This window comes from Puma concolor, chromosome E2, assembly GCF_028749965.1.
Source record: "Puma concolor isolate L17-30 chromosome E2, mPumCon1.1.hap2, whole genome shotgun sequence".
In the NCBI taxonomy this organism is placed as follows: domain Eukaryota; kingdom Metazoa; phylum Chordata; class Mammalia; order Carnivora; family Felidae; genus Puma; species Puma concolor.
The window spans coordinates 62,776,407-62,800,141 of record NC_141681.1 but is presented as its reverse complement, the minus strand read 5'-3'; the positions used below and the strand labels follow the sequence as shown (position 1 = coordinate 62,800,141).

Genomic DNA, 23,735 nt, shown 5'->3' with positions numbered 1-23,735 from the left:
TTGCGCCCGGGGGCGGGGCCCGGGTCGGCCGCCTGAGGCGAGGCCGCGAGTACGCACGCGCCTGAGCCGGGTCTTCTTACCTCCGCCTACACTATCCCGGCGCCGCCTGCGCGGCGGGGGCGGGGCGATTGACATCACCGCCGCAACAGAGTACGCGGGCGGGGCGCGCGCACCTTTAACTAGATGGTGCTCCCCCTCTAGCTCTATCCCCTGGCCGCGAAACTGCGCAGGAGATTTGGCAGTCCAGGCCACCACCTCAATCCCCGCCCCTTAGGCCAGGCCGGAGAAGTCTCCAGTCGCTGCGTCCACAAGCGTTGGGGAAAGAGGCGGGGCCAAAAGCGAAGGGAGACATTGGGTCCAGGGAGCGGGGCGGTGGGTCCCATGCCAGGAGGAAGTCCCCTTCTGAGCCAAGTGGCTGACTTTTGCGTTTTAACTGTTTTATTGTTTAACGTGACAAACACTGAAACCTGCCTAAAGCAAATAGATTCCAAGGGGCTACAGAGCAACGAGTCTTGTGAAATCCCGCCTGACCCCCCAAGCGTCCCCTTCGCATCTTTTAGCCAGCCGCTGCGCTGACTTGGATGCTTTTCCAGGTGGGAGAACTGAATGAACCTCAATAGTGGGAGAATTCTAAGGACGGAAGCACGGTCGGGGCGGGGGGACGGTGAATCCTGTCTGAGAAGAAAACAGAGTCTGTTTAGGGAGAATCCCACCTAAGGGAGGAAACAAGATTCATCGGGGAAGGAATCCTGCCTCAGTTGGGAGCAGGATCTGTGCGGGGGTGGGGGTGGAGGGGTGGAGGAGTCCTGTCTGAGAAAGGAAACAATGTCTGGGGGGAATTCTATCAGATGGAGAGAACAAGGCCTGGGGGCGGGGGGGGGGGGGGGGGGGCGGAATCCTGTTGGAGAGAAACACGGCCTTTCTGTGGATCCTGAGGAGGAAGCAAATTCTGTGGAGAATCCTGGAGCTAGGCAGGGTCTCCTGGGGAGAAAGAAGTCCTGTCCAAGCTGGGCCTTTGGCGGAGGCAGAGAGCTCCAGTTTGATCCAGTTTGAGGTGGGAGCATAGTCTGGGAGGGGATCCTGTCTGAGGACATTACGCACGAAGAAAACTCGAGGGATGGATGCCTCCGAGATGGTCCTTGGGGTGGCCCTTGACCCCTTTTGCAGGGCTCCTTGGTGCTGAGATCTCTAGTTTCAGGACGAGGCTAAAGGGGGGGGGGGGGGTGTTCAGCTTTTGAGAGGATGGAGAGAGCATGCCGGATGGCCGTGAGTCCGGCCCTAAGACCCTACTAGGCGTCACCGAGTTCAAATGCAAAAGCTGCGGGCTGAACCGGGCGCCCACGCGTGGTGGCGGTACAGGCAGGTCTGGCCCCACCGGGAGGGGTGTACCCTTTGTTCCCGGGGGGGTTGGGGGACCGCGGGGCTTTGTCTCTGTGCCTGCCTTTGTTCCAGCCTCGCCGCAGCCCCCAAATCCAGGCCCCGCCCCTCCCCCTTAGATGTATCCGCGGGCCACGCCCCACGATTGAGTGGCCCGCCCTCTCCATGCAGCTAACCCGAGGCCCTTGCCTCAGACTCTTACTTACTTAGATAACAGGGAAGGAAAGTTGACTAGCACGCTGGGTGAGGTGCGAATAGTGATACGTGCTGAGCATTTTCCATAACCCCACCCCTCACTGTGCCCCAAAATCACTGGGAGGGGGTGACTCATACCTACCCTAACCTCTGGGGCAGACACCAGGGTGTCAGGGCCAGTCAAAATATAAAGGTGATAGTAGGAGCGTCTGTGTGGCTCAGTTGGTTGTGTGTCTGACTTTGGCTCAGGTAATCATATCACAGTTTGTGAGTTCGAGCCCTGCACCGAGCTCTCTGCTGTCAGCACAAAGCCCCTTTGGATCTGTGTCCCTCTCTCTCTGCTCCCAACCCCCTATTGCTCTCTCTCTCCCAAAAATAAAAAACATTGAAAAAAGGAAAGTGATGGTAAAGAGTGTAGGAGTGGACTTTCCTAAGCGCTACCCCAAACACCTGTGGGAAGGACAATTCTGGGCAGAAACAAGTGCAGAGGTCCTGAGGCTGACCAGGCACTGAGAGATCAGTGAAGTCAGGAATGGTAGGAGATTTCTGGGGGATCCAAGAGGTTGCTGAACAGCTGCCTAGGGATAGGTTTAGATTGGGTCCTCTGGTATTGCCCTGCAATAGACTATGGCAACTGACCCTGTGCTTTCAGTGATTCCTGCTTTTCTCTCTAAACAGTACCTCCTTCCTCCTGGGCCTAGTACTTTCCTTCCCAATACATGGCAGCCACACAATCAGAGTATAACCACCATATCAGGTACTGGGCCACTGCCAGCTCCATTGTCCAAATGCATAAACCAAGTCTTCTGTAAGTGCTGGGACCATACTGGGGGAGGGGGAATCAACAGGAAACTAGGCTCGGACAGACTGAGAGAAGCACCAGGGGACACCCCAGGCCAAGACAGAACCTTTGCTCAGAAGTCCAGAAGTACATGGCATGACATGGGTACATCTTGGCTCCATACCCCTCAATAGGCCAGATCAAGTAGTCAGTGGCACCTTATATTCTCATCCTCTGTGCTTGTTCACCCTTTATAGCATTTCACACTTCCCAGTCCTGGACCACTGGAAACTGTCTATATTCTGGCCTTGCAGCCAGAGCTCAAGGGATAAAACAATGCGTAAGAGTCACTCAGACTGCACCCATGCCAGACATGGCCTGCCCACTGCTTCTTTGGGGCACCTACTTGCAGACAGCCACTCTCTGTCTTACCCAAATTCCACACCTACACCTGGCTTGCCCTGTAAACTTCAGGTGTCACTGCCAAAGCCACTTCCTGGGGAGGTCTTCTGGCTGCATCATTCCAATCTCTTTCTCCATCTTACAGATCTCATCTGGGAACTAGGTAGTTGTGACAGTTGTACAACATCATGAATGTACTTAATGCCACTGGAATTCTTTTCTTTTCTTTTTTTGAAAGAAACAGAACATGTGAAAGTGTGAGCAGGGGACACGGGCAGAGGGAAAGAGAGAGAATCTTAAGCAGGCTTCACACCCAACACGGAGCCTGACTCAGGGCTCGATACCACGATCCTGGGATCATGTCCAGAGCTGAAACCAAGAGTCCAACGCTCAACCGACTGAGTCACCCAGGTGCCCCTGAATTGTATACTTTAAAATACAATTGTATACATAAAATACAGCACCTGGGTGGCTCTGTTGGTTGAGCATCCGACTCTTGATACCAGCCCATGGTCATGGGATCAAGCCCCACATCAGGCTCCACACTGACAGCGCAGAGCCTGCTTAGGGTTCTCTCTTTCCTCTCTCTGCCCCTCCCCCTGCTCACTTGTGCACTCGCGCTCTCTCTCTCTCTCACAAAATAAATAAACTTTTTTTAAAATAAATAAATGAATAATAAAATGCAATTGAACCTTGGGACACCTGGCTGGCTGTCCATAGAGCATGCTATTCTTTATCTTGGGATTGTGAGTTCAAGCCCCACATTGGATGTAGAAATTACTTCAAAATAAAATCTTAAAGGGGAGCCTGGGTGGCTCAGTCTATTGGGCATCCGACTTCGGCTCAGGATATGATCTCAGTCTGTGGGTTCTAACCCCACATCAGACTCTGTGCTGACAGCTCAGAGCCTAGAACCTGCTTCAGATTCTGTGTCTCCCTCTCTCTCTCTCTCTCTCTGCCCCTCCCCTGCTTGTGCTCTCTCTCTCTCTCTCTCTCAAAAATGGACAAATATTTTTTTAAAAATTTTAACAAGAAAAAATACAGTTACAGTACTATACTGTATTTATAAAAAAAAAATTCACATGTAAATGGGCCTACCCACACAGTATTTTACCACACACATAAAAATCATTTTTGGGCACACCTGTGTAGTTCAGTCAGTCAAGTGTCCGACTTTGGCTCAGGTCAAGATCTCACGGTTCATGGGTTCAAACCCCTCATCGGGCTCTGTGCTGACAGCTCAGAGCCTGAAACCTGCTTCAGATTCTGTGTCTCCCTCTCTCCGCCCCTCCTCCACTCATGCTCTGTCTCTCTCTCTCTCTCTCCTTCAAAAATAAACATTAAAAAAATTTTTTTTATAATTTTTTGGTGAGAACACTAGACTGTCCCTGCTGATCTCCAACCTCACCACTTGACCCCAGCCACACTAGCCAACCTGTTGTTCCCATCTCAGTGCCTTTGCAGGTTCTGTTTATTCTGCCTAGAATATTCCTCCATACCTCTTTCTCACTGATTCCTTCTCTCCCTTCACATTTCAACTAGAGCAAATCAAACTGCTGCATCTACCATGCTGAACCCAGGGCCTGCCCCATAGTAGACACTCAGTAAATGTGTAAAAGAACAAAAAAAAAAAAAAAAAAAAAAAGGACAAATTAATGCATGAAGATGATGACTGTCTTGACCCTGCCAGTTTTGTGAGCTACAAGATGAGGTTAGGGTTTACTGTTTGTTTTTGTTTTTTTTTATTTTAAGTAGGCTCTATGCCCTATGTGAGGCTTGAACTCATGACACCAACATCAAGAGTCACATGCTCTACTGACTGAGCCAGTCGGTCACCCCTGGGCTATCTTACTTTTTAATCTTTTTTTTTTTTAATTGAGTTACAATTCACATAACATCAAATTTATCATTTTAGCTTCTTTTTTTTTAATGCTTATTCACTTTTGAGAGAGAGAGACAGACAGAGTGTAATCAGGGGAGGGGCAGAGAGGGAGACACAGAATCCCAAGCAGGCTCCAGGCTCTCAGATGACAGCACAGGGCCCGATGCCAGGCTCAAACCCACAGACTGCGAGATCATGACCTGAGCCCAAGTCAGATGCTTAACCGACTGAGCCACGCGGGTGCCCCTCATTTTAGCTATTTTAAAGTATACATTCGATGGCATTTCATACATTCACAATGTTGTACAATCACTACTTCTATCTAGTTCTAAAATATGTTCATCACTTCAAAAGAAAACCTTGTATCCATCAGCACTCACTCCCCATTCGCTCTCCCATCAGACCCTAGCAACCACTAATCCACTGTCTCTATGAACTCTTTAATCTTTTGATAAAGGCTTATAATATGGAGAGAAAAGCTTTATTTATTTTTGAGAGTGCAGCAGGGGAGGGACAGAGAGAGAGAGACAGAGGATCTGAGCTCTTCAGCGCAGAGCCCAATGTGGGGCTCAAACTCACAAACCATGAGATCATGACCTGAGCTGAAGTTTACTTAATGGACTGAGCCACCCAGGCACCCCATGGTGAGCATTTCATCACGTATATAATTGTTGAATCACTATGTTGTATACCTGAAACAAATATAATATTGTATGCCAATGACACAAGTAATTTTTTTTAATGTTTATTTATTTTCGAGAGAGAGAGAGACAGAGCACAAGTGGGGGAGGGGCAGAGAGAGAAGGAGACACAGAATCGGAAGCAGGCTCTGAGCTTTCAGCACAGAACCTGACATGGGGCTAGAACTCACTAACCATGAGATCATGACCTGAGCTGAAGTCAGACGCTTAACCAACTGAGCCCCCCAGGCCCAATTTTAAATGAGGGATGGGGCGCCTGGGTGGCGCAGTCGGTTAAGCGTCCGACTTCAGCCAGGTCACGATCTCGCGGTCCGTGAGTTCGAGCCCCGCGTCGGGCTCTGGGCTGATGGCTCGGAGCCTGGAGCCTGTTTCCGATTCTGTGTCTCCCTCTCTCTCTGCCCCTCCCCCGTTCATGCTCTGTCTCTCTCTGTCCCAAAAATAAATAAATAAATAAATAAATAAATAAATAAATAAATAAAATAAAAAAATAAAATAAATGAGGGGTAACTGGGTAGCTCAGTTGGTAGAGCATGCAACTCTTGATCTCAGGGTTGTAAGTTCAAGCCCCATATTGGGAATGGAGCCTATTAAAAAAAAAAAAAAATTTTTTAATGTTTTTAAATGAGACACTAGAGAGCTTGCTGTGGTGACAAAGAAGAGCTTATGTGAGCACACAGTGATATAGCAGCCTCCTACCAGCCAAGAGAAGAAGCCTAAGAATGACATCTACTTTGCCAGCACCTTTATCTTGGACTTCCCAGCCTCCAGAACTGTGAGAAGTAAGTTTGGGTTGTTTAAGCCACCCAGCTATGGTACTTTGTAATGGTAGCTTGAGCAAACTGATTGTCAAATTTCCCTCTGCCTCACTCTGATAAGGATGCGTGTGATTTTACATTAACAGCCCACCCGAATACCTCAGGATAATTTCCCCATTTCAAGATCTTTAATTACAATTGCAAAGATTCCATGGCAACGGATGCAGCAGATCCAGAACCACGACTTCCGCCCAAAGTGGAGGAGCAGGACGTCAGCGCGCTGCCGGTGTCCTGCGCTGGGGAGAGCAGATGAAGCTCCCCCGGCCGCCTGGATTTAACGTGTAGGTGCCGCTCCTGGAGCTGTTAACTTCGAGTCTAGCTTGAATTATGGGATTTGGGGGGACCGTTTAACTTAATTACCACTAGTTTTGAAATGTCTTTGTGAGTAGGGTTGGCACGGATGCACCAATACGGAAGGAGAGGGGTCACTTATCTGTGTTCCTATGGAAACTATTTGAATATTTGTTTTATATGGATTTTTATTCACTTCACTAAAGAATGCCCCTCAGCTGCTGGGCAAGCATTTGTAGCTTGTGCGTCAGCAGAATGGGCGAAAGCTTAGTGCTGTGACTTGTTTTAAAAATAAAGTATCTTGGGGGCGCCTGGGTGGCGCAGTTGGTTAAGCGTCCGACTTCAGCCAGGTCACGATCTCGCGGTCCGTGAGTTCGAGCCCCGCGTCGGGCTCTGGGCTGATGGCTCGGAGCCTGGAGCCTGTTTCCGATTCTGTGTCTCCCTCTCTCTCTGCCCCTCCCCTGTTCATGCTCTGTCTCTCTCTGTCCCAAAAATAAATTAAAAAAGTTGAAAAAAAAAATTAAAAAAAAAATAAATAAATAAATAAAAAAAAATAAAGTATCTTGGGGGCACCTGAGTGACTCAGTCGGTTAAGCGTCCAACTATGGCTCAGGTCATGATCTCACGGTTTGTGGGTTTGAGCCCCACATGAGGCTCTGTGCTGACAGCTCAGAGCCTGGAGCCTGCTTTGGATTCTCTGCCTCCCTCTCTCTCTGCCCCCGCCCCCCCGCCATCTCTCGCTCTCAAAAATAAACATTAAATTTTTTTTTAATAATAAATAATAATAAATAAAAATAGAGTATCTTGAAATAATTGGGGGAAAAAACACAACAATTGCAAAGATTCCTTTTCTTAATATATAACACTTCAAGGGGCCAGGGATTAGGATGTATATATTTTCAGGGACCATTTTTCTGCCTCTTGCAGTCCACATTTCACAGATGGGAAAACCAATCTTCAGAGAATAGGAGTTGTCCATAGCCCCACGGGCTGCAGGAGTCCAACCCACTTTGGTCTCAGGGTGCCCTCACCCTTTCCATCTGCTTCCTTCCCAAGGGAATCTGCGACTCCCAAGCAGGGCAAGGAGGGAAAGGACAGGAGACTTCCACAACCCAGAATTTCATCCCTTTTCCTGCAGAAAGGAACCAGGGCTCCTGGGAGAAATGATTGATTCCAAAACTAAACAGAGAAAGTCCCAGGTGAGCCTGCAACATCTTGTTATGCCACAAAACAAACACCCAAAGAATAACAGGAATATATTAAGAGGACACAGAAACCAAACCTGATGTCACAACTCAAGTATCAGAAAAATACTGATGGTCTTTGGCTGACATACAATGAATCCACCCTACACGAGTCCTTAAGTGTTCTCAAAAAGGAGAGAGCCAGGAAAGTAAGCCCATCTGTCACCATATGATACCACTTTTGACTGGCCCCTTGCTCTGGGAAATCAACACTGATCCTGCCTTTCCAAGGGGAACTGTATTTGATGGTAACACATGGCCCCAGTTCTTGCTTAGATAATTAAATTCTGGAATTCATAAAATATCATTTTCCAACCCATTGTGAGATTCCTGAGCAGGTCAAGATTATCAATTGTATACAATATGAGGTGACTAGAGGGTGTGGTATGAATATGATCATCTGGGAGGGGACACATGAGTGGAAGTAGACAGTCAGGCTGTCACTACCCCCACATTAGGGTCAGAAACACTAAGATTCTTCATGAGATGCAATGGGACCCATCCATCATGCTCTGACAGGTTGTAGCCAGTAATGTTTGGCCTGAAACCCAAATCTCTAGATCCAGTTTCTCATCTATGAAATACTGGAAGAAGGGAGAGAAGTAGCCAGTGGGCCCATCCAGAAGCAAGAGATGTCATACCAGAAACTGAGGTCCACTGTCCTCTATTTGTTTTCACAGAGGGAGCTGTAAATCTCTAGCCAGACACCAGATCAATGGCTTCCAGGGTGGAACAGAAATGGATGCAGACTGTACAAAGGAAGTTTTAAGGTGAAGGATAACGTTCTAAACCTGATTGTGGTGGTGTGCCTGGCTGGCTCACTTGGTGGAGAATGTGACTCTTGATCTCAGGGTTCTGAGTTCACGCTGCATGGTGGGTGTACAGATTACTTAAAAAGAAAAAACTTGGAGTGCTTGAGTGGCTCAGTTCTTTGGGCGTCTGGCTCTTGGTTTTAGGTAGGTTCATGATTTTACAGTTTGTGAGTTTGAGCCCCTCATCAGGCTCTATAGTGACAGTGCAGAGCCTGCTTGACGTTCTCTCTCTCTCCCTCTCTCTCTCTCTGCCCTTTTCCTCCTCTCTCTCTTTCAACGTTTATTTATTTTTGGGACAGAGAGAGACAGAGCATGAACGGGGGAGGGGCAGAGAGAGAGGGAGACACAGAATCGGAAACAGGCTCCAGGCTCTGAGCCATCAGCCCAGAGCCTGACGCGGGGCTCGAACTCACGGACCGCGAGATCGTGACCTGGCTGAAGTCGGACGCTCAACCGACTGTGCCACCCAGGCGCCCCGTCCTCTCTCTCTTTCAAAATAAATAAATTATATAAATAAATAAGCAAATAAATATAAATAAATAAATAAATAAATAAATAAATAAATAAATAAATAAATAACTTTGGTGTGGGGCACCTGGGTGGCTCAGTTGGTTAAGCATTGAACTCTTGATTTTGGCTCAGGTCATGATCTCACTGTTCGTGGGATCAAGCCTTACATCAAGCTCTGTGTTGGCAGCACAGAGCCTGCTTGAGATTGTCTCTCCCTCTCTCTGTGCCCCTCCCCTGCTCGTGCATGCAGGCACACACTCTCTCTCTCTCAAAATAAATAAATATAAAATATTTTTTAAAAAACTTTTTAAATAAAAATAAATTAAACTGGATTGTGGTGATAGCTGCACCATGATGAATATTAATTTGCTCAGAAGCTTTGAAGGCTACCTGCAATGGGTGTATTTTATGGCATATAAACTATACTTTATGGGCATCTGGCTGGCTCAGTCAGAAAAGCATCCAACTCTTGATCTTAGGGTTGTGAGTTCAAGCCCCACATTGGGTGTAGAGATTACTGAAAAAAAAAATTAATTAATTAATTAAAAAAATAGTTTAAACTAGGTGCGCCTGCGTGGGTCAGTCGGTTAAGCATCTGACTTTGGCTTGGGTCATGATCTCATGGTTTGTGAGTTTGAGCCCCATGTCCGGGCTCTGTGCTGACAAACGGCTCAGAGCCTAGAGCCTGCTTCAGATTCTGTCTCTCTCTCTCTCTCTCTCTCTGCCTCTCCCCTGCTGGTGCTCTGTCTCTTTCTCTCTCTCAAAAATAAATAAACATTAAAAAATTATTAAAAAATAGTTTAAACTATACATTAATACAACTTTCATACAAATGGCATGGACAATAATAACATGAAAAGAAATTCTACATTATTCGTCATAAGGGAAGTGCAAATTGAACCAGTTCACATCCACTTAAAAAAAAGAGAGAGAGAGGGGTGCCTGGGTGGCTCAGTCTGGTAAGCATCTGACTTTGGCTCAGGTCAAGATTTCATGGTTTGTGAGTTCAAGCCCCGCATCGGGCTCTGTGCTGACAGCTCAGAGGCTGGAGCCTGCTTTGGATTCTCTGCCTCCTTCTCTCTCTGCCCTTCCCCAACTTGTGCTCTCTCTCTGTCTCTCAAAATTAATGTAAAAAAAAAATTTTTTTTAAAGGACAATAGCAAGTGATGGAAGGGATATGGAGGACTTGGAATACTCCTTTATTGCTGGTGGGAATGTAAAATGGTGCACTACCTATAAAAAAAAAAGTTTGGCTATGCCTCAAACAGTTAAACATAGATTTACCATATGATCCAGCAATTAACTTATAGGTATATACCTCCCCAAATTGAAAACATGTTCAAACATGTTCCTTGTACAGGAATTTATAGCAGCACTACATAGCCAAAGGTATAAACAACTCAATGTCCATCAAACGATGGCTGGAAAAATGGATAAATAGATGTATTTCCATACAATGGAGTCTAATTCAGCCATAAAAAGAAATGAATTGATACGTACTACAACATAGATGAACCTTGAAAAGATCACACCAATTAAAAGAAATCAGACATGGGGCGCCTGGGTGGCTCAGTCGGTTGAGCCTCCGACTTCAGCTCAGCTCAGGTCATGATCTCACGGTTTGTGGGTTTGAGCCCCACATGAGGCTCTGTGCTGACAGCTCAGAGCCTGGAGCCTGCTTCAGATTCTGTGTCTCCTTCTCTCTCTGACCCGCCCCTGTTCATGCTCTGTCTGTCCCAAAAATAAATAAACATTAAAAGAAAAGAAAAGAAAAGAAAAGAAAAGAAAAGAAAAGAAAAGAAATAAATCAGACATGAAAGATCACATATTATACGATTCCATTTATATGAAATATCCAGAATATGCAAACTTATGGAGACAGGAAGTAGATTAGTCATTGCCAAGGGCTGAGGAAGGGGAAAATGAGGAGTTACTGCCAATGGGTACAAGTTTTTATTTATTTTTTTAAGTTTATTTATTTATTTTGAGAGAGAGAGTAGGGCAGGGGCAGAGAGAGAGGGGAGAGAGAATCTCAAACAGACTCCATGCTGTCAGCACACAGCCTGATGCGGGGCTCAAACCCACAAACCATGAGATCATTACCTGAGCTGAAACCAAGAGCCAAATGCTTAACTGACTGAACCACCCAGGCTCCAAAACAAGTTTTTATTTTGGATTGAGCAAAATGTTTTGGAATTTGATAGAGATACCATTTACATAACATGTAACTATACTAAAATCCATTGAATTGTTCACTTTAAAATGGTTAATTTTGTGTTATGTGAATTTCACCTTAATTTTAAAAGGGTGAGGGAGCTTCTAGACCAACAGGGAGCAAGGAACCTGAGCAGTTCTGAATGGGTTCCTGGCAGAGACAAATGACCTGTCAAAGCTCATTTGTGAATAGTTGGTGACTTGGGGATGGGGACCAAGCATGCTAAGGAATGAGGAAGCTTCCAAAGACAGGCAACTAGGAAACCACCCTTGTTTTTAAAAGATGCATCCTGACGTTAAAAGAGAAGGATAGATACAGTGTCTCAAGCACAAAGAGGGTAGCATGGAGAATAGACCAAGTCATGAAGGAGAGCATGGGTCCAGCGGGAGGGCAGCTGAAAGAAACAGGGCTAGAGACTTTTCTGCCTCAGTTGCCTACCGTGACAGGGAAATGCTTTTTAGACCAAAGCCAAGGGCACAACAAAAAATCCAACTAAACAAATTTAACAACATCTAGGTGGCACAGAAGCCTAAAGCAAAGTGACCCAGACCTCGTATTGTGTGATTTCATTGATGTGAAATGTCCAGCACAGGCTAATCTATGGTGACATTAGATTAGTGGTTGCCTGGGACAGGGAATAGGGAATCACAGCAAATGGGTGGAGGTATCTCATTGGGGATGATAAAAATGTTTTTTTTTTTTTTAATTTTTTTTTCAACGTTTATTTATTTTTGGGACAGAGAGAGACAGAGCATGAACGGGGGAGGGGCAGAGAGAGAGGGAGACACAGAATCGGAAACAGGCTCCAGGCTCTGAGCCATCCGCCCAGAGCCTGACGCGGGGCTCGAACTCACGGACCGCGAGATCGTGACCTGGCTGAAATCGGACGCTTAACCGACTGCGCCACCCAGGCGCCCCGATAGAAATGTTTTAAAACAGTAGGATGCTAAGGATTACACACATGGTAAATTTACTAAAAATGACTGAATTTTAGGGACACGTGGCTGGCTTGATCAGAAGAGCATGCAACTCTTGGTCTAGGGGTGGTGAGTTTAAGGCTCATTAAAAAAAATAAGTAAACTTGGGGTGCCTGGGTGGCTCAGTCGGTTAAGCATCCAACTTCAGCTCGGGTCATGATCTCACAGTCTATGAGTTGGAGCCTCCCCCCTCCCCTGTTGGGCTCTGTGCTGACAGCTCAGAGCCCGGGGCCTGGTTCGGATTCTGTGTCTCCCTTTCTCTCTGCCCCTCCCCTGTTCATGCTCTGTCTCTCTCTGTCTTAAAAATAAATAAACGTTAAAAAAAATTTTTTTTTAAATTGTTACACGTAAATAAAAACATATTAATCTGGATTCAGTGGATCCTTTAAACTGGGGGTAGGGGTGCCTCATGGCTCAGTCAGTTAATCTTTATGATCAGGTCATGATCTCAGGGCTGGTGAGTGAGTTCGCATCAGCAGTGCTGACAGCTCAGACCATGGAAACTGCTTCGGATTCTGTCTCCATCTCTCTCTGCCTCTCCTATGCTAATGTCTGTCTGTCTGTCTGTCTCTCTCAAATACAAATAAACATTAAAAAATTTTTTTAACTTGGAGTAAAACAAGAGGCCTTTAAGGGACAGAAGTACCCAGGTGTGCCACCTCGAGGGGCTTTCTTCTTTGCCTAAAGGCTTTACTTAAAAAAAAAGAAAAGAAAATTTTAACTTTTGTTTTCTTGTGTGTGTGTTTATTAAAAATAAGACCAAAAAAACAAAAAACAAAAAACAAAAAAAACAAAAAAACCCAAAAAAACAAAAGGGACAAAACAAGAACATTGCTAATTTGGGGATGTGAGTGCTCCAGTGTAGGAGCGCTATATTGTATACGCTATATTGTACTGTAAACGCTATATTGTACTCTGCATTTCTTGTTTTTTGTTTTGTTTGTTGTTTTGTTTTGTTTTTAATTTTCAAAATTAATTCAAAGGCCCAGTACAGGACCCGGTTAAGGGACCCAGAAGAAGTGACAATGGTAGTTGGGTTATTATGATTATTTAGTTTAGGTCTCCTACTTCCTACGTGATTTCCTCAGGCTTTGGTCCACAGACTAGTAGGATGTTCTTGTTTTTTTACATATGAAAGCAAATTAAACTTTTTCTATGTTGCAAATATTCCTCACCCCCATCTCCACCTCCACCCCCTCCTCAACGGTCCTTGATCCTTGTCCGGATGTTTCTTTTTTGGTAAGTCCTATAGGCACCTTGCTTCATCTGACCCATTGCTCCTATCACCTTTATACACTCCACCAAGGCCTGGGTCCGGGTTTCCTGCCAGCCCTCATCCAAGCTGCAACTTCCAAGACCTTATTGGTTTAGAAATGGGATCCTGCCACTGCCCTTCCCCCATCCCAAAAGGCTCCTCATTTCCTCTCAGTCCTGTCAGGAGAGCTAAATCCCCCACTGCTGGTACTGACCTTGCCTGGGACGTCCCTCAGTCTCTACCCTATCTGCCTTGTACTGGGAAGCATTTTTCCAGAGACGAGCTTTATGGCTGACCCCTGGCAAGGGGAAGCTCCTGACAGATAGAAGTGTGTGAATTCAGGTGAATCTTGGGGCCTGCATCCCACATCTGGCACTATCCAGCCCCGCTAGCACTGAGCACTGGGCTTTACCTGGGGGCAGTGGCTGCCACAGAAGGAGGCCCCTGTGTGAGAAGCTGGCCTAGTAGTAATGGAGGGTGGAGGGAGGTTGGGAACTCTGAGCTGGGAGTAGAGACTGAGCCTTCTGGCCTAAGCTGTGTGTGTGGTGGTAAGGGTGTGGTAGGGGGTGAGGGGCAGGTCCTGCCTCCCCCGGGCAGCTGATGAGGCCCAGTCAATTAGGAGCTTAATATCTTCTCCTTTCATGTGTCTGTGACCATTGCAACCTTACAGGTTCTTCCCTTGATGGTCTGTCAGCCAGTGTCACCTGCCTCTTCTCATCACCTACTGGTTCCAAGACTCTAGGACCTGGCTTAGGATTTTCAATATTTGCAGGTCACATTGACCCCTCCTTGGCTTATTAAACCTGTGTCCTTTGATTTACTATTTATTCCTCCAATTGCATGCACAACTACTGAGACAAGGTCTTTGGAGAGGAAAGCAAAATAGATGTCTTCTTGAGGCTTGTGTCACTGGAGGCTGCAGCTCCCACCTCCCTTGCTGCCTGAGCAGTGTCAGGGTTTGTGTTTCTCCCTTCTGCCTCCTACTGGGCCAGTTACTCCATCTCACCCTCAACACTAAGACCTTCTCTGAAACCACCATGTCCTCTCCTTCCTACTCTGTATCTGTCCCCTTCTGGCCTTCCCACTGAGGTCTGAGCAGCCATTGCTGTCTTTTAAGCCTCCTGTTTTGCTGCCCCACTAGATCCACTACCTTCCCCTCAGTCCTTCAAACCTGCAGATGGGACTTTGGTCCTCCCCGCCTCCACTCTCAACATCCGCAATCTCCATAGCAACTCCCACTTGCCTCACCCTAGGGAAGCCACCCTCCCTCCTCAGAGACCTCATACATGCTTCTCTACTGGCCTGATGCTGTTCCAGCCATGTGTCTGGATGTTTGTTTCCCTCTCTCACCCCCAAGTGCCTCTGCTTGTAGGATGGAGTAATGAGACCACCAAGCTGGATGATAAATGCTGGTGAGGCAGAAATGAAGCATTCAGCAAGAGAGAGGCAAGGGAGAAGGATTCATCAGATAGGAAAACAGTGGCATTATCAGACACTTACTGTGTGCAGGCCCTAAGTCTCTGGCAGCTGTATTCATTTTCTGTTGTTACTTAACAATTACCACAAATTCAGTAACTTAAAATGACACCCATCTATTAGCTTACTGTTCTGCAGGTTAGACACCCAGGCAGTGGCCTCTGATCCAGGTCTCACAAAGGCTGCAATCAAGTTTGGGGCAGGGCTGGGCTCTTATTCAGAAGCTCTAGGGAAAAATCAGCTTCCCAGTTCATTCAAGTAGTTAGCAGATTGCAATTCCATGCAGTTGTAGACTGGGGCCCCTATTTTTTTTTTTTTTTTTTTTTTTGCTAGCTGTCGTGTGGTCCTCTTCTCAGATTCTAGAATTTCCCCCTATATTTCTTGTCACATGCCCCCCTCCAGCTTCAAATCCCCTGGAATCCTTCTAACTTCAACACATCTATAGATGTGCCCAATACAGTTGCCCAGCAGCTGACCAAGGTGGGAGGCAGGTCCTCTGATCTTGTCCCCATTCTGGAGGCTAAGTCAGCATCCCTCCCCCCATGCTGGACCCCACACCTGCTGCATAAGGCATGGGGTCCACTGAGGTCTCAGGGAAATCTTCTGACCTTTATGTCCTCCTGCCTTGCCTCTAGACCCCAGGAACAAAGCATAAGGCTAGGCCAGCCCACCACTCCAGTCTCACCATCCAGCCTGGTTCATAGGTGTCCTGGGTAGCTAGCCCCATCTCAGGGTCTTTGCAGACCAAGTCTGTTTCCTCTGCCCACACAACTCTTCCCACATATTCTGTCCCCTAAAGTGACTTCTGATCTTTGGAGTCTGGCTGGACACCACGGTCTTGGCAGATGTACTATCCATCTCACCCCCACTTTCCTTTTATTCTGAGGTGTGTCCCAGAGCGCTGAGTGCAGAAGGCATTCAGTTCAATATCCATTCATTCGTTCGTTCGTTGCTCGCCCTGGGGCGGGTGGGCCTGGTGGGTGTGTGAGGAGGTAGGGGTCATAGAGACAGGTTGCCTCCACCTTCTACCTGGGACACAGGCTTGAGGGGCGGAAGGGGTGGAAGATGGGAGCCAGGGCCTGGGGTGGTGTCTGCTCCCTCATTCCACTCGTAGCTACCTGCAGGTGTGGAGTTCGGCTGCAGGAATATCTCTTTTGCAGTCCACGCAGGGCTGGAGTCCGATGGACCAGGGGTGAGCCCTACTCCTGCCTCCACTCTTGCTCTGGGGAGAAGGCCGCCACCTGGGGTCGCAATGGAGTCTAAACCAGCCGAGACCCATCTAGGGCTTCAGACCGCCTTCCCAGCCTTTGTCGCCTTGCAGCAGCTCTACACAGCCGGGAGCGCACGAGGGCGTGGCCCGCAGATTGACAGCGCAGGCCCCGGCGCATCCCAGTCCCTAGGGCGACGCCGGAAGCGTGTCCTGGCCGAGACATTCCTTGCTGCCCCGCAGCCCGAGCCTCGGCGACTTTAGTTGCGACTCGGTCGAGAGCAGGAAGTTCAATACCTACCGGCCTGAAGCGGCGGCTGATCGCCATAGAAACACCGGAAACGTGCTCCGACCTAGCGCTTCCCTGCGCCACAGCGGCTGCGGACTTCGGTTCCGCCGGCGTCGCAGCCTGAAAGTGTGGCCTTGGCGGTGGTGAGCGGGAGAAGGCCAAGTCCCGGCCTGGTGCCTGAGAAGGAGCCGGAGGTGGGGTCGGGCGGGCATCCCCCTGCTGCTGGGCCGGCGGGCAGGCCGGGGCGTGCCCAGGGGAGGGCGCCGGCGCTAGGTTTGGAGTGCACGCTGTGGACGTGAGGGGGCGCTGCAGGATGGGGGCATGGCTCTGGCTAGCGCGCGGAGGCGGGAAATACAGGTTGGCCGGGTCTGGAGCGGGGGCAGCCCGAGCGGATCAGAGAGGGGGCTTTGGGGTTAGGGTAGGGAGCGAGCAATGGAGCAGAGTATGGGAAAGAGTGCTTGGAGCAAAGCGCATGGCGTGGGCAAAGGCGTGGCAGCGAGAATGCGGCGCCATACCCGGGAGGGTGGGCCTTTGTTCTGAGGCGCCAAGAAGACCCTGCTGCGTCTGGACTGAGAGATCACAGACCGGGAGCAGGGTGGAGGTGGGTCGGAAAAGGCAGGCTTCAAGCCGTATGGGTTGATGCGCAGGTTTCTGCCCCAGTCGCCCAGACACAGATTTGAAGGTCTTTAGACGGTGGGTGAATAAAGACGGGGAAAAGTGCTGTGGCATAGATAACGATATGTGCAAAGACTTGGCTTTTTTGACCAATTGCCAAGAATTAATTCATCACCATGGAGGGCTCTGAGCAGAGGAGGGTCCCGATCTGTCAGGTCTGAACAGGCTCCCTCTGGCTGTCGCGTGGGGGAATAGACCGGGGGGGGGGGAGGGGGGGACACAAGGAAATGACTCCCATCAGCCTCCACCAATGGTACCGGGGCAGTGGAGGTGTGCGAAGTGATTTGAGGGTAAGATATAGAACATGCAAGAAAGGGAGGGGTCTGGACCCAGAAGAGGAAAGGTGGTTTGGGTAAGAGGAGCCAGAGGGGGTGAGTCTGAGACCCCATTAGACCAGGAAGGTTAAGAGAAGCCACACTCCAGGGCTGTGTGAACCGGCCTGAACTAGGCTGGTGGAGTGAGAGTGAGTGTCAGGGTGTGGCCTGTGTCCCGACTGTCCTCCCCTAGACTGGAGTTGTGTGTGGCTTGGGTACAGGATGAGCCAAACCCATCTTTGTTTGGTAGAGGGGAAACTTAGCCTAGTGAGCATGGTGCCTACTTGATGAGTGATGACGGGTGAAATATCAGAGCTTCTCAGATTCCCAGAGTCCCCTGGGGAGCGGTAGCCCCTCCCCTTTCTGGTGTCTGAGCGTGGGCAGTGCTGAGATTAGGAAGCTAAAGTTTTGACAAGAATCATCCGGGTTGCTCAGACATGCTGATCTGGAGGCCGCTGCTATTCCACCTTTCCCTTCCCAATCACACACCCTTCAAAGTCCACACAAGCCCCCTCTCTACACCACACCCACACCTTGTGCCTTCCAGGCTATATCAAGATTCCAAGATGCACCAGGCTAAAGGGGGCACCTCCCTACCTGCTGCGTTGGGGTCTGCCAGAGACCTTGTATTTTTTCTTCTGTGGAATGCCTGCCAGGCTAATGCCCAACTTACTCTCAACCCTTTGTGACCACGCACACCCTGAAACGCTTAGCCCAGGAGGCAGGTCGTGCCATCCCGCCCCTGCGAAGACCTCTGTATACACTAGTTAACATAACCCAATTCCGAGGCAACAGACTTTGGTCTCCACAGGGTCTTGAATGCTCCAAGGTTGGATGATGTAGTAAAGGGAGATCAAAAAGAAGCTGAGAGTGGCAGGAATCACAGCCAGCCCTGATGCGGAGTGGATAAGGTGTGACAGCCAGTTCGGGATGGGCATCCCTGCCCTCTTCTCCACAGAGCTGCTCCCTGGAAGGGGGACATGGGGAAGGTTTATGGATACTGGAGTTAGGGCGAGGAGGGTGTGAACCAGTATAGGGGAAGCTGAGCTCTGGACCCTCCGCTGGGCAGTAAGCAAGACTGGGAGGGAGCCAGATATTTGGTATTCCCAACCTTCTCCCAGGGGTGTGCTGGGAGTTTCCTAGGTGGAGCTGCAGAGGTCCTGGAGTCTGGGGGTGGGAGTTGGGGGTAGTCCTGTATATGGGAACAGGGCTCGAGGGGCCTTTTGGGAAGGGCTGGGACTGTGGTGCGCCCATGGGCCTTGTCCCGCAATAAGGGCTCAAGGGGCAGGGACAATGAGGCGGGGAGGGGGGGGCCCTGGCTGATCTTCCCCCCCCCCCCAATCCGGTGCAGATGGCTGCAGCAGAGGCGGTGCACCACATACACCTGCAGAACTTCTCCCGCTCGCTGCTCGAGACCCTCAACGGGCAGCGGCTGGGTGGTCACTTCTGCGACGTGACTGTGCGGATCCGTGAGGCTTCGCTGCGTGCCCACCGCTGCGTGTTGGCTGCTGGCTCACCCTTCTTCCAGGACAAGCTGCTGCTCGGCCACTCCGAGATCCGCGTGCCGCCAGTGGTGCCGGCGCAAACGGTGCGCCAGCTCGTCGAGTTCCTCTACAGCGGCTCGCTTGTAGTGGCACAAGGCGAAGCGCTGCAGGTGCTCACGGCCGCGTCGGTGCTGCGCATCCAGACGGTCATAGACGAGTGCACCCAGATCATCGCCCGCGCCCGAGCCCCGGTCCCCGGCGCGCCCGCGCCCCTGCCCACGCCCGTGCCCCCACCTCTTGCACCTGCGCAGCTACGCCACCGCCTGCGCCACTTGCTGGCCGCGCGCCCTCCGGGCCACCCCGGTGCCGCGCATAGCCGCAAGCAGCGCCAGCCCGCGCGCTTGCAGCTACCGGCGCCCACTGCGCCCACCAAGGCGGAGGGGTCGGAAGTCGACCCCTCCCTACCCGCGGCCACAGACGACGGCGGTGACGGCGAGGAGGACACCGATGATGAAACCGACGGCGAGGACGGCGAAAGCGGCGGCCCAGGAGAGGGCCAAGCGCCCCCTTCCTTCCCAGACTGCGCTGCCGGCTTCCTCACCGCCGCCCCTGACAGCGCGTGCGAGGAGCCGCCCGCACCCGCCGGCCTTTCGGACTATGGCGGCGCCGGCAGGGACTTTCTTCGGGGCGCTTCGGCGGCCGAGGATGTGTTCCCCGAGAGCTACGTCTCCGCTTGGCAAGATGAGGATGGCACCGCGGCGGAAGCCTGTCCCGCCGAGACGCCGGCCCCGCCTGACTGTGTCCTGTCTGGATCCCGAGCCCCAGGCGTGAAGACCCAGGGGCCACCTGTCTCACTTTTCCCCTTTCATCTGGGCGCTCCTGGGCCACCTGCGCAACCTCCTCCCGCACCCTCGGGGCCTACTCCTGCGCTCCCTTCCGCCTTCTATCCCACACTCCAGCCAGATGCGGCCCCTAGCGCTCCTGCTCCTCCGGGGGAGGCCCCAGCCCCGCCCACCGCTCCCGCTGCGGCCCCCTCGGCCACCCCTGCCAGAGCCCCGGGTTCCGAGCCGCCGCCTGCCTATGAGTGCAGTCACTGCCGAAAGACGTTCAGCTCGCGGAAAAACTACACCAAGCACATGTTCATCCACTCGGGTGAGCCAGGATGGGTCTCTGAGCCCTTTGGTCATTGGAGATTCAAGCCTGAGGGGTGATTGGGCACTAGGCAAGTGGGGTGGAGGCTCTCATGTAGTTATGTTGCTTTTTCTTGACCCCAGTGGAACCTGGAAATTGAGCCCCAAGTGCGATGTGTGTGGGGGAGGGGAAACCCCATCCACATGGAGAAGCAGGTTCTCCTGCCCAACCCCTATTTCAATGTATTGGTGCAGGGAGAATCCTCAGGCTAGGTTAAGGAGCAGGAACTTGCCCAGAGCTTTTGGAAAGCTCGCAGTGGAGCTTTTAGTCACCACGATGAAGCTTGGGATGGGCAGGAGGGATGGAGCCTTGGCAGGAATATGTGGCCAGGTAGGGGAGTCTCCTTGGTCTCCCTGGCTGTCAGTGGGTCCTGTGACTGGCACTGGATGTGAGGGGAGAGTGGGTTTGCTGGCATAGCCTTCGGAGCTGGCAGAGAGGTGGCCTGATCGCGGCTGGAGGGAGATGGGGCTGCAGTGTGGAGACCCCACAGCTGCAGAGGGAGGAGAAGGGAGCTCCTCGAAGACCACTGAGAGTACCCCTAAACCCTTGGAGTGTCTGGGAGGTGGCTCTTTACTGGCTCAGGGAGAGGTAGAGAGTGTGCTAGATGGTGCACTGGAGATTATGGAGCTAGGGGCTGAGGTGGTGGCTGGCAGTTCCTGGATGTGTCACAGGGTGTTCAGGGTGCTCCCTAGAGGCTCAGGTAGAGGACAAGAGTATGGAATGTCAAAGACTGCTTGCAGGGCCAAACTGGATGTTGTTAGGAAAAGCAAAGGTTTGGCTGGAACACCTGTAGGAGTGGAGTGGGGAGTTCTGCAGGGCCAGGAACTTGGGATTTCACTGTGAATGTTGGAGAAGGCATCAGTGATCTGAAGTGGGAAGTGAGTGAGATGTGATTTAGTTTTAAATCCCTACCTGGCTGTCTTGGGGTTGAAGGAGAGAGGATATAGATGTAGCCTGTGGAGAGCTGTCAGGGGCCCCAAGGTAGTACCAGCCAAGATTTGCCAGCTTCATGTGGCCTTAGCCAGGTGCAAGGCCTGGTCTGGGGGAACTCCCTGCCCAGGCACTGCCCTGCAGCCCTCTGCCGCTGAGATAGGTGGGTTTTTTGTTTTGTTTTGTTTTTCTTTGTTAATACCTGATGAATCTAGGGGCCAATACAGCCAGCCTCCCCCTTCTCTGATCAGGGTAAAGGGGGCAGCCTACTCTGGCACCCCAGGTACGTTATAGCTGCCAGCAGACAAGGGTTTTCTGGGCAACAGGGCTTCCAGCAGGAACCGGGCAGGTATGCCTCGTCCCTCACAGTGTAAGTGTGCTGGGCCTTGCCAGACTGTTACCAGAATGGTGGCCAGCGATCAAAGTACAGAATGCTCCATGGGCATGGCAGGAGTTAGGGGAAGGGAGGTTCCTGGAGGTGGGGGAGACCTCAGTGGTCAGTCCTGTCAGGCAACGATGTCCCAGACCAGCAGGATTCCCTGTTGGGAGGATACCTGTTAGAGTTGAGGGCCCCTGACGGTGGTATCCTGGTATTACGGTAAGGGTCCGGGAAAGCGGCATCCCCGCTGAGTGGGGAGACATACTGGGTCATGGCCGGGTGGGGGGGGTGGGGGCGGGGAGGGGCGGGGGGGGGAGGGGTTCCCTGTTGGGCCGGAAGGTCCAGGAGTGAGGAATGGTCCGGGAGTGGAAGGGGTGTCCCTTAAGGGCAGAGGGATTCAGGGTTGATGGGCAGTTTGGGAGGAGAGGGGAGTCACTGCCCGTCAAAGGCTCCCCGGGGCTCCTTCCCAGATGACATACGTGCGCGGCATGCCCTGTCGCCCACAGGGGAGAAGCCCCACCAATGCGCCGTGTGCTGGCGATCTTTCTCGCTGCGCGACTACCTGCTGAAGCATATGGTCACGCACACAGGCGTGCGCGCCTTCCAGTGCGCTGTCTGCGCCAAGCGCTTCACGCAGAAGAGCTCACTCAACGTGCACATGCGCACGCATCGGCCCGAGCGCGCGCCGTGCCCCGCCTGCGGCAAGGTCTTCTCACACCGCGCGCTGCTGGAGCGCCACCTGGCCGCGCACCCTGCACCTTGATCCAGGCCTGGGCCCGGCCACACCTGCCGCGGGATTGACCACGCTCCCGCGCTGTAGGCCAACCCCTTCAGGTCCGCGACCTCCTGTGGAACTAGGCCACTACCACTGCGGAACCGGTAACACCCCTGCCGAGCCGCTTCACACCTGCCTAGACGCCTTGACCACGTTCCCACTACCAAACCACGTTTTCCCCAGAGCGCAGGCCCTCCCTCTGCTACCACCCTTCTTTCCAGACCTGACCAGTGGTTCAGCCTGCCTTACTATTGTACTCCTTCGTACTCGGACCCTCCTGATAGTGGCAGGCTGGGGATGGGGTTGGTCAGAGACCCGACCATCCCTGAGAACTGGATCATCTCCAGCCTAAACTGGGCTCTCAGACCCTTGGGCCAGGCCCAAGATTTGTGGCTCTGACTCCTTGCGTGAGTGTGGGTTCTGGAGCTGCTCCTCTCTGCCCCAGTGTCAAGCTGGGTAAGAACCCTGGCTCCCCACCCCGAACTACCCCTCCCTCAATCTGGTGTCTAAGGGGGCTCAGTGGACCCATCATGGACTGGGGTCGGGCCTCGGGACTCCTGCTCTCTAATAAAGAACTGTGGGCCATGGGTCCGAAACCCGGAAGCTCTGAGCTCCCAGATGGGTGCGTTTCTGTCGGTCACACACTGGCTGTGGCAGTCAGGACTCAGTGCCCCCGGCTCTGGGCAACACTGCTGCCACCTACTGGGCTCCCTGGGCAGAGACAGGACGGTAGGCTTGGCCATTTCAGGGAGGGTGTGGGATGCACAAATGACTGGTGCTTGACTCTTCTAGAGCCCTTGCCCTGTGGGGAGAGGTGTAGGCCAGGCCTGAGATGGGTCTGGGAGAGAGAGGCCACATGTGGGAAACCCTCAGAATCCCAGCTGCTGCTGTCCAAGATGCAGAATTGAGGCCCTTCCCCCTAGATCTCGCCACCCCCCCACCTCCGGAATCTCAAGGTCCTTCGGATTTGAGTCTTCCCCTCCCCCATTCTGATGGGCACGATGGTTGAGCACCTTACTTTTGAGGGGGTCCAGGGAGTCTTTGGGGTTAGGCTACCATGTGGGGATCTGAGCCCCAGGATACCTGCCTCGGCCAGTAACTTCTGAAGTGCCAGGCAGGAGGTAGGAGCAGCAGCCAGGACCGTTGGGCTGCCCACTGGGCAGCTGAAGATACTGATACCCAGTAGTGAAGCAGTGTCACAAGACCCCGCATCAGTTCAGCTGCCAGCCAAGAAAGCGGTCACTCCTCTTACTCCAGAGCATTGGCGGCACCTGTCAAGGATTTGAAGCAGGTGGAGAGGGGATTGAGCTGGAGGGTGGTGCTCCGCCCTGACCTGTAGGCTCCTGGGTCAATGGCAACGCCTTTCTGAGCTCCCCCTCTGTGACTGCCTCCCAAAGGTGAAGGGTTAAGGCTTTTCTGTCCAACCATTCATAAACTGCCCTGCCCATGTTCCCCGGGGGGAGGGGGAGTTCAGCCTCCTGAACCCCGAAGACAGTCCCCATCCATGCCAGGGGGGTGAAGCACAGTGTCATAGGGCCCAGCCCATGGGTGGGGATGG

General features: G+C 51.5%; 1 protein-coding gene and 1 long non-coding RNA gene across 6 annotated transcripts; both read left to right on the top strand.

The window, feature by feature from the left end:
* The first annotated feature begins 41 nt into the window (after positions 1–41).
* On the top strand, positions 42–8,744 carry LOC147573932 (uncharacterized). 2 transcript variants are annotated; one of them, XR_015244502.1, is made up of 5 exons: positions 42–593; positions 5,972–6,117; positions 6,240–6,434; positions 7,501–7,643; positions 8,369–8,744. It is a non-coding gene; the product is annotated as an uncharacterized LOC147573932 (long non-coding RNA). The 2 variants fall into 2 exon arrangements; XR_015244501.1 differs by having other exon boundaries at positions 5,965–6,117.
* A 7,545-nt stretch (positions 8,745–16,289) lies between these two features.
* Positions 16,290–22,780, top strand: ZBTB45 (zinc finger and BTB domain containing 45). 4 transcript variants are annotated; one of them, XM_086688484.1, is made up of 3 exons: positions 16,290–16,572; positions 18,770–20,054; positions 21,909–22,780. In XM_086688484.1, the coding sequence occupies exons 2-3, from the start codon at positions 18,770–18,772 to the stop codon at positions 22,163–22,165; spliced, it is 1,542 nt and encodes a 513-aa protein (XP_086544610.1). In that variant the 5' UTR covers positions 16,290–16,572; the 3' UTR covers positions 22,166–22,780. The 4 variants fall into 4 exon arrangements, with proteins under 4 accessions (XP_086544610.1, XP_086544607.1, XP_086544608.1 ...); XM_086688481.1 differs by having other exon boundaries at positions 16,290–16,786; XM_086688482.1 differs by having other exon boundaries at positions 16,291–16,623.
* Positions 22,781–23,735: the final 955 nt, after the last annotated feature.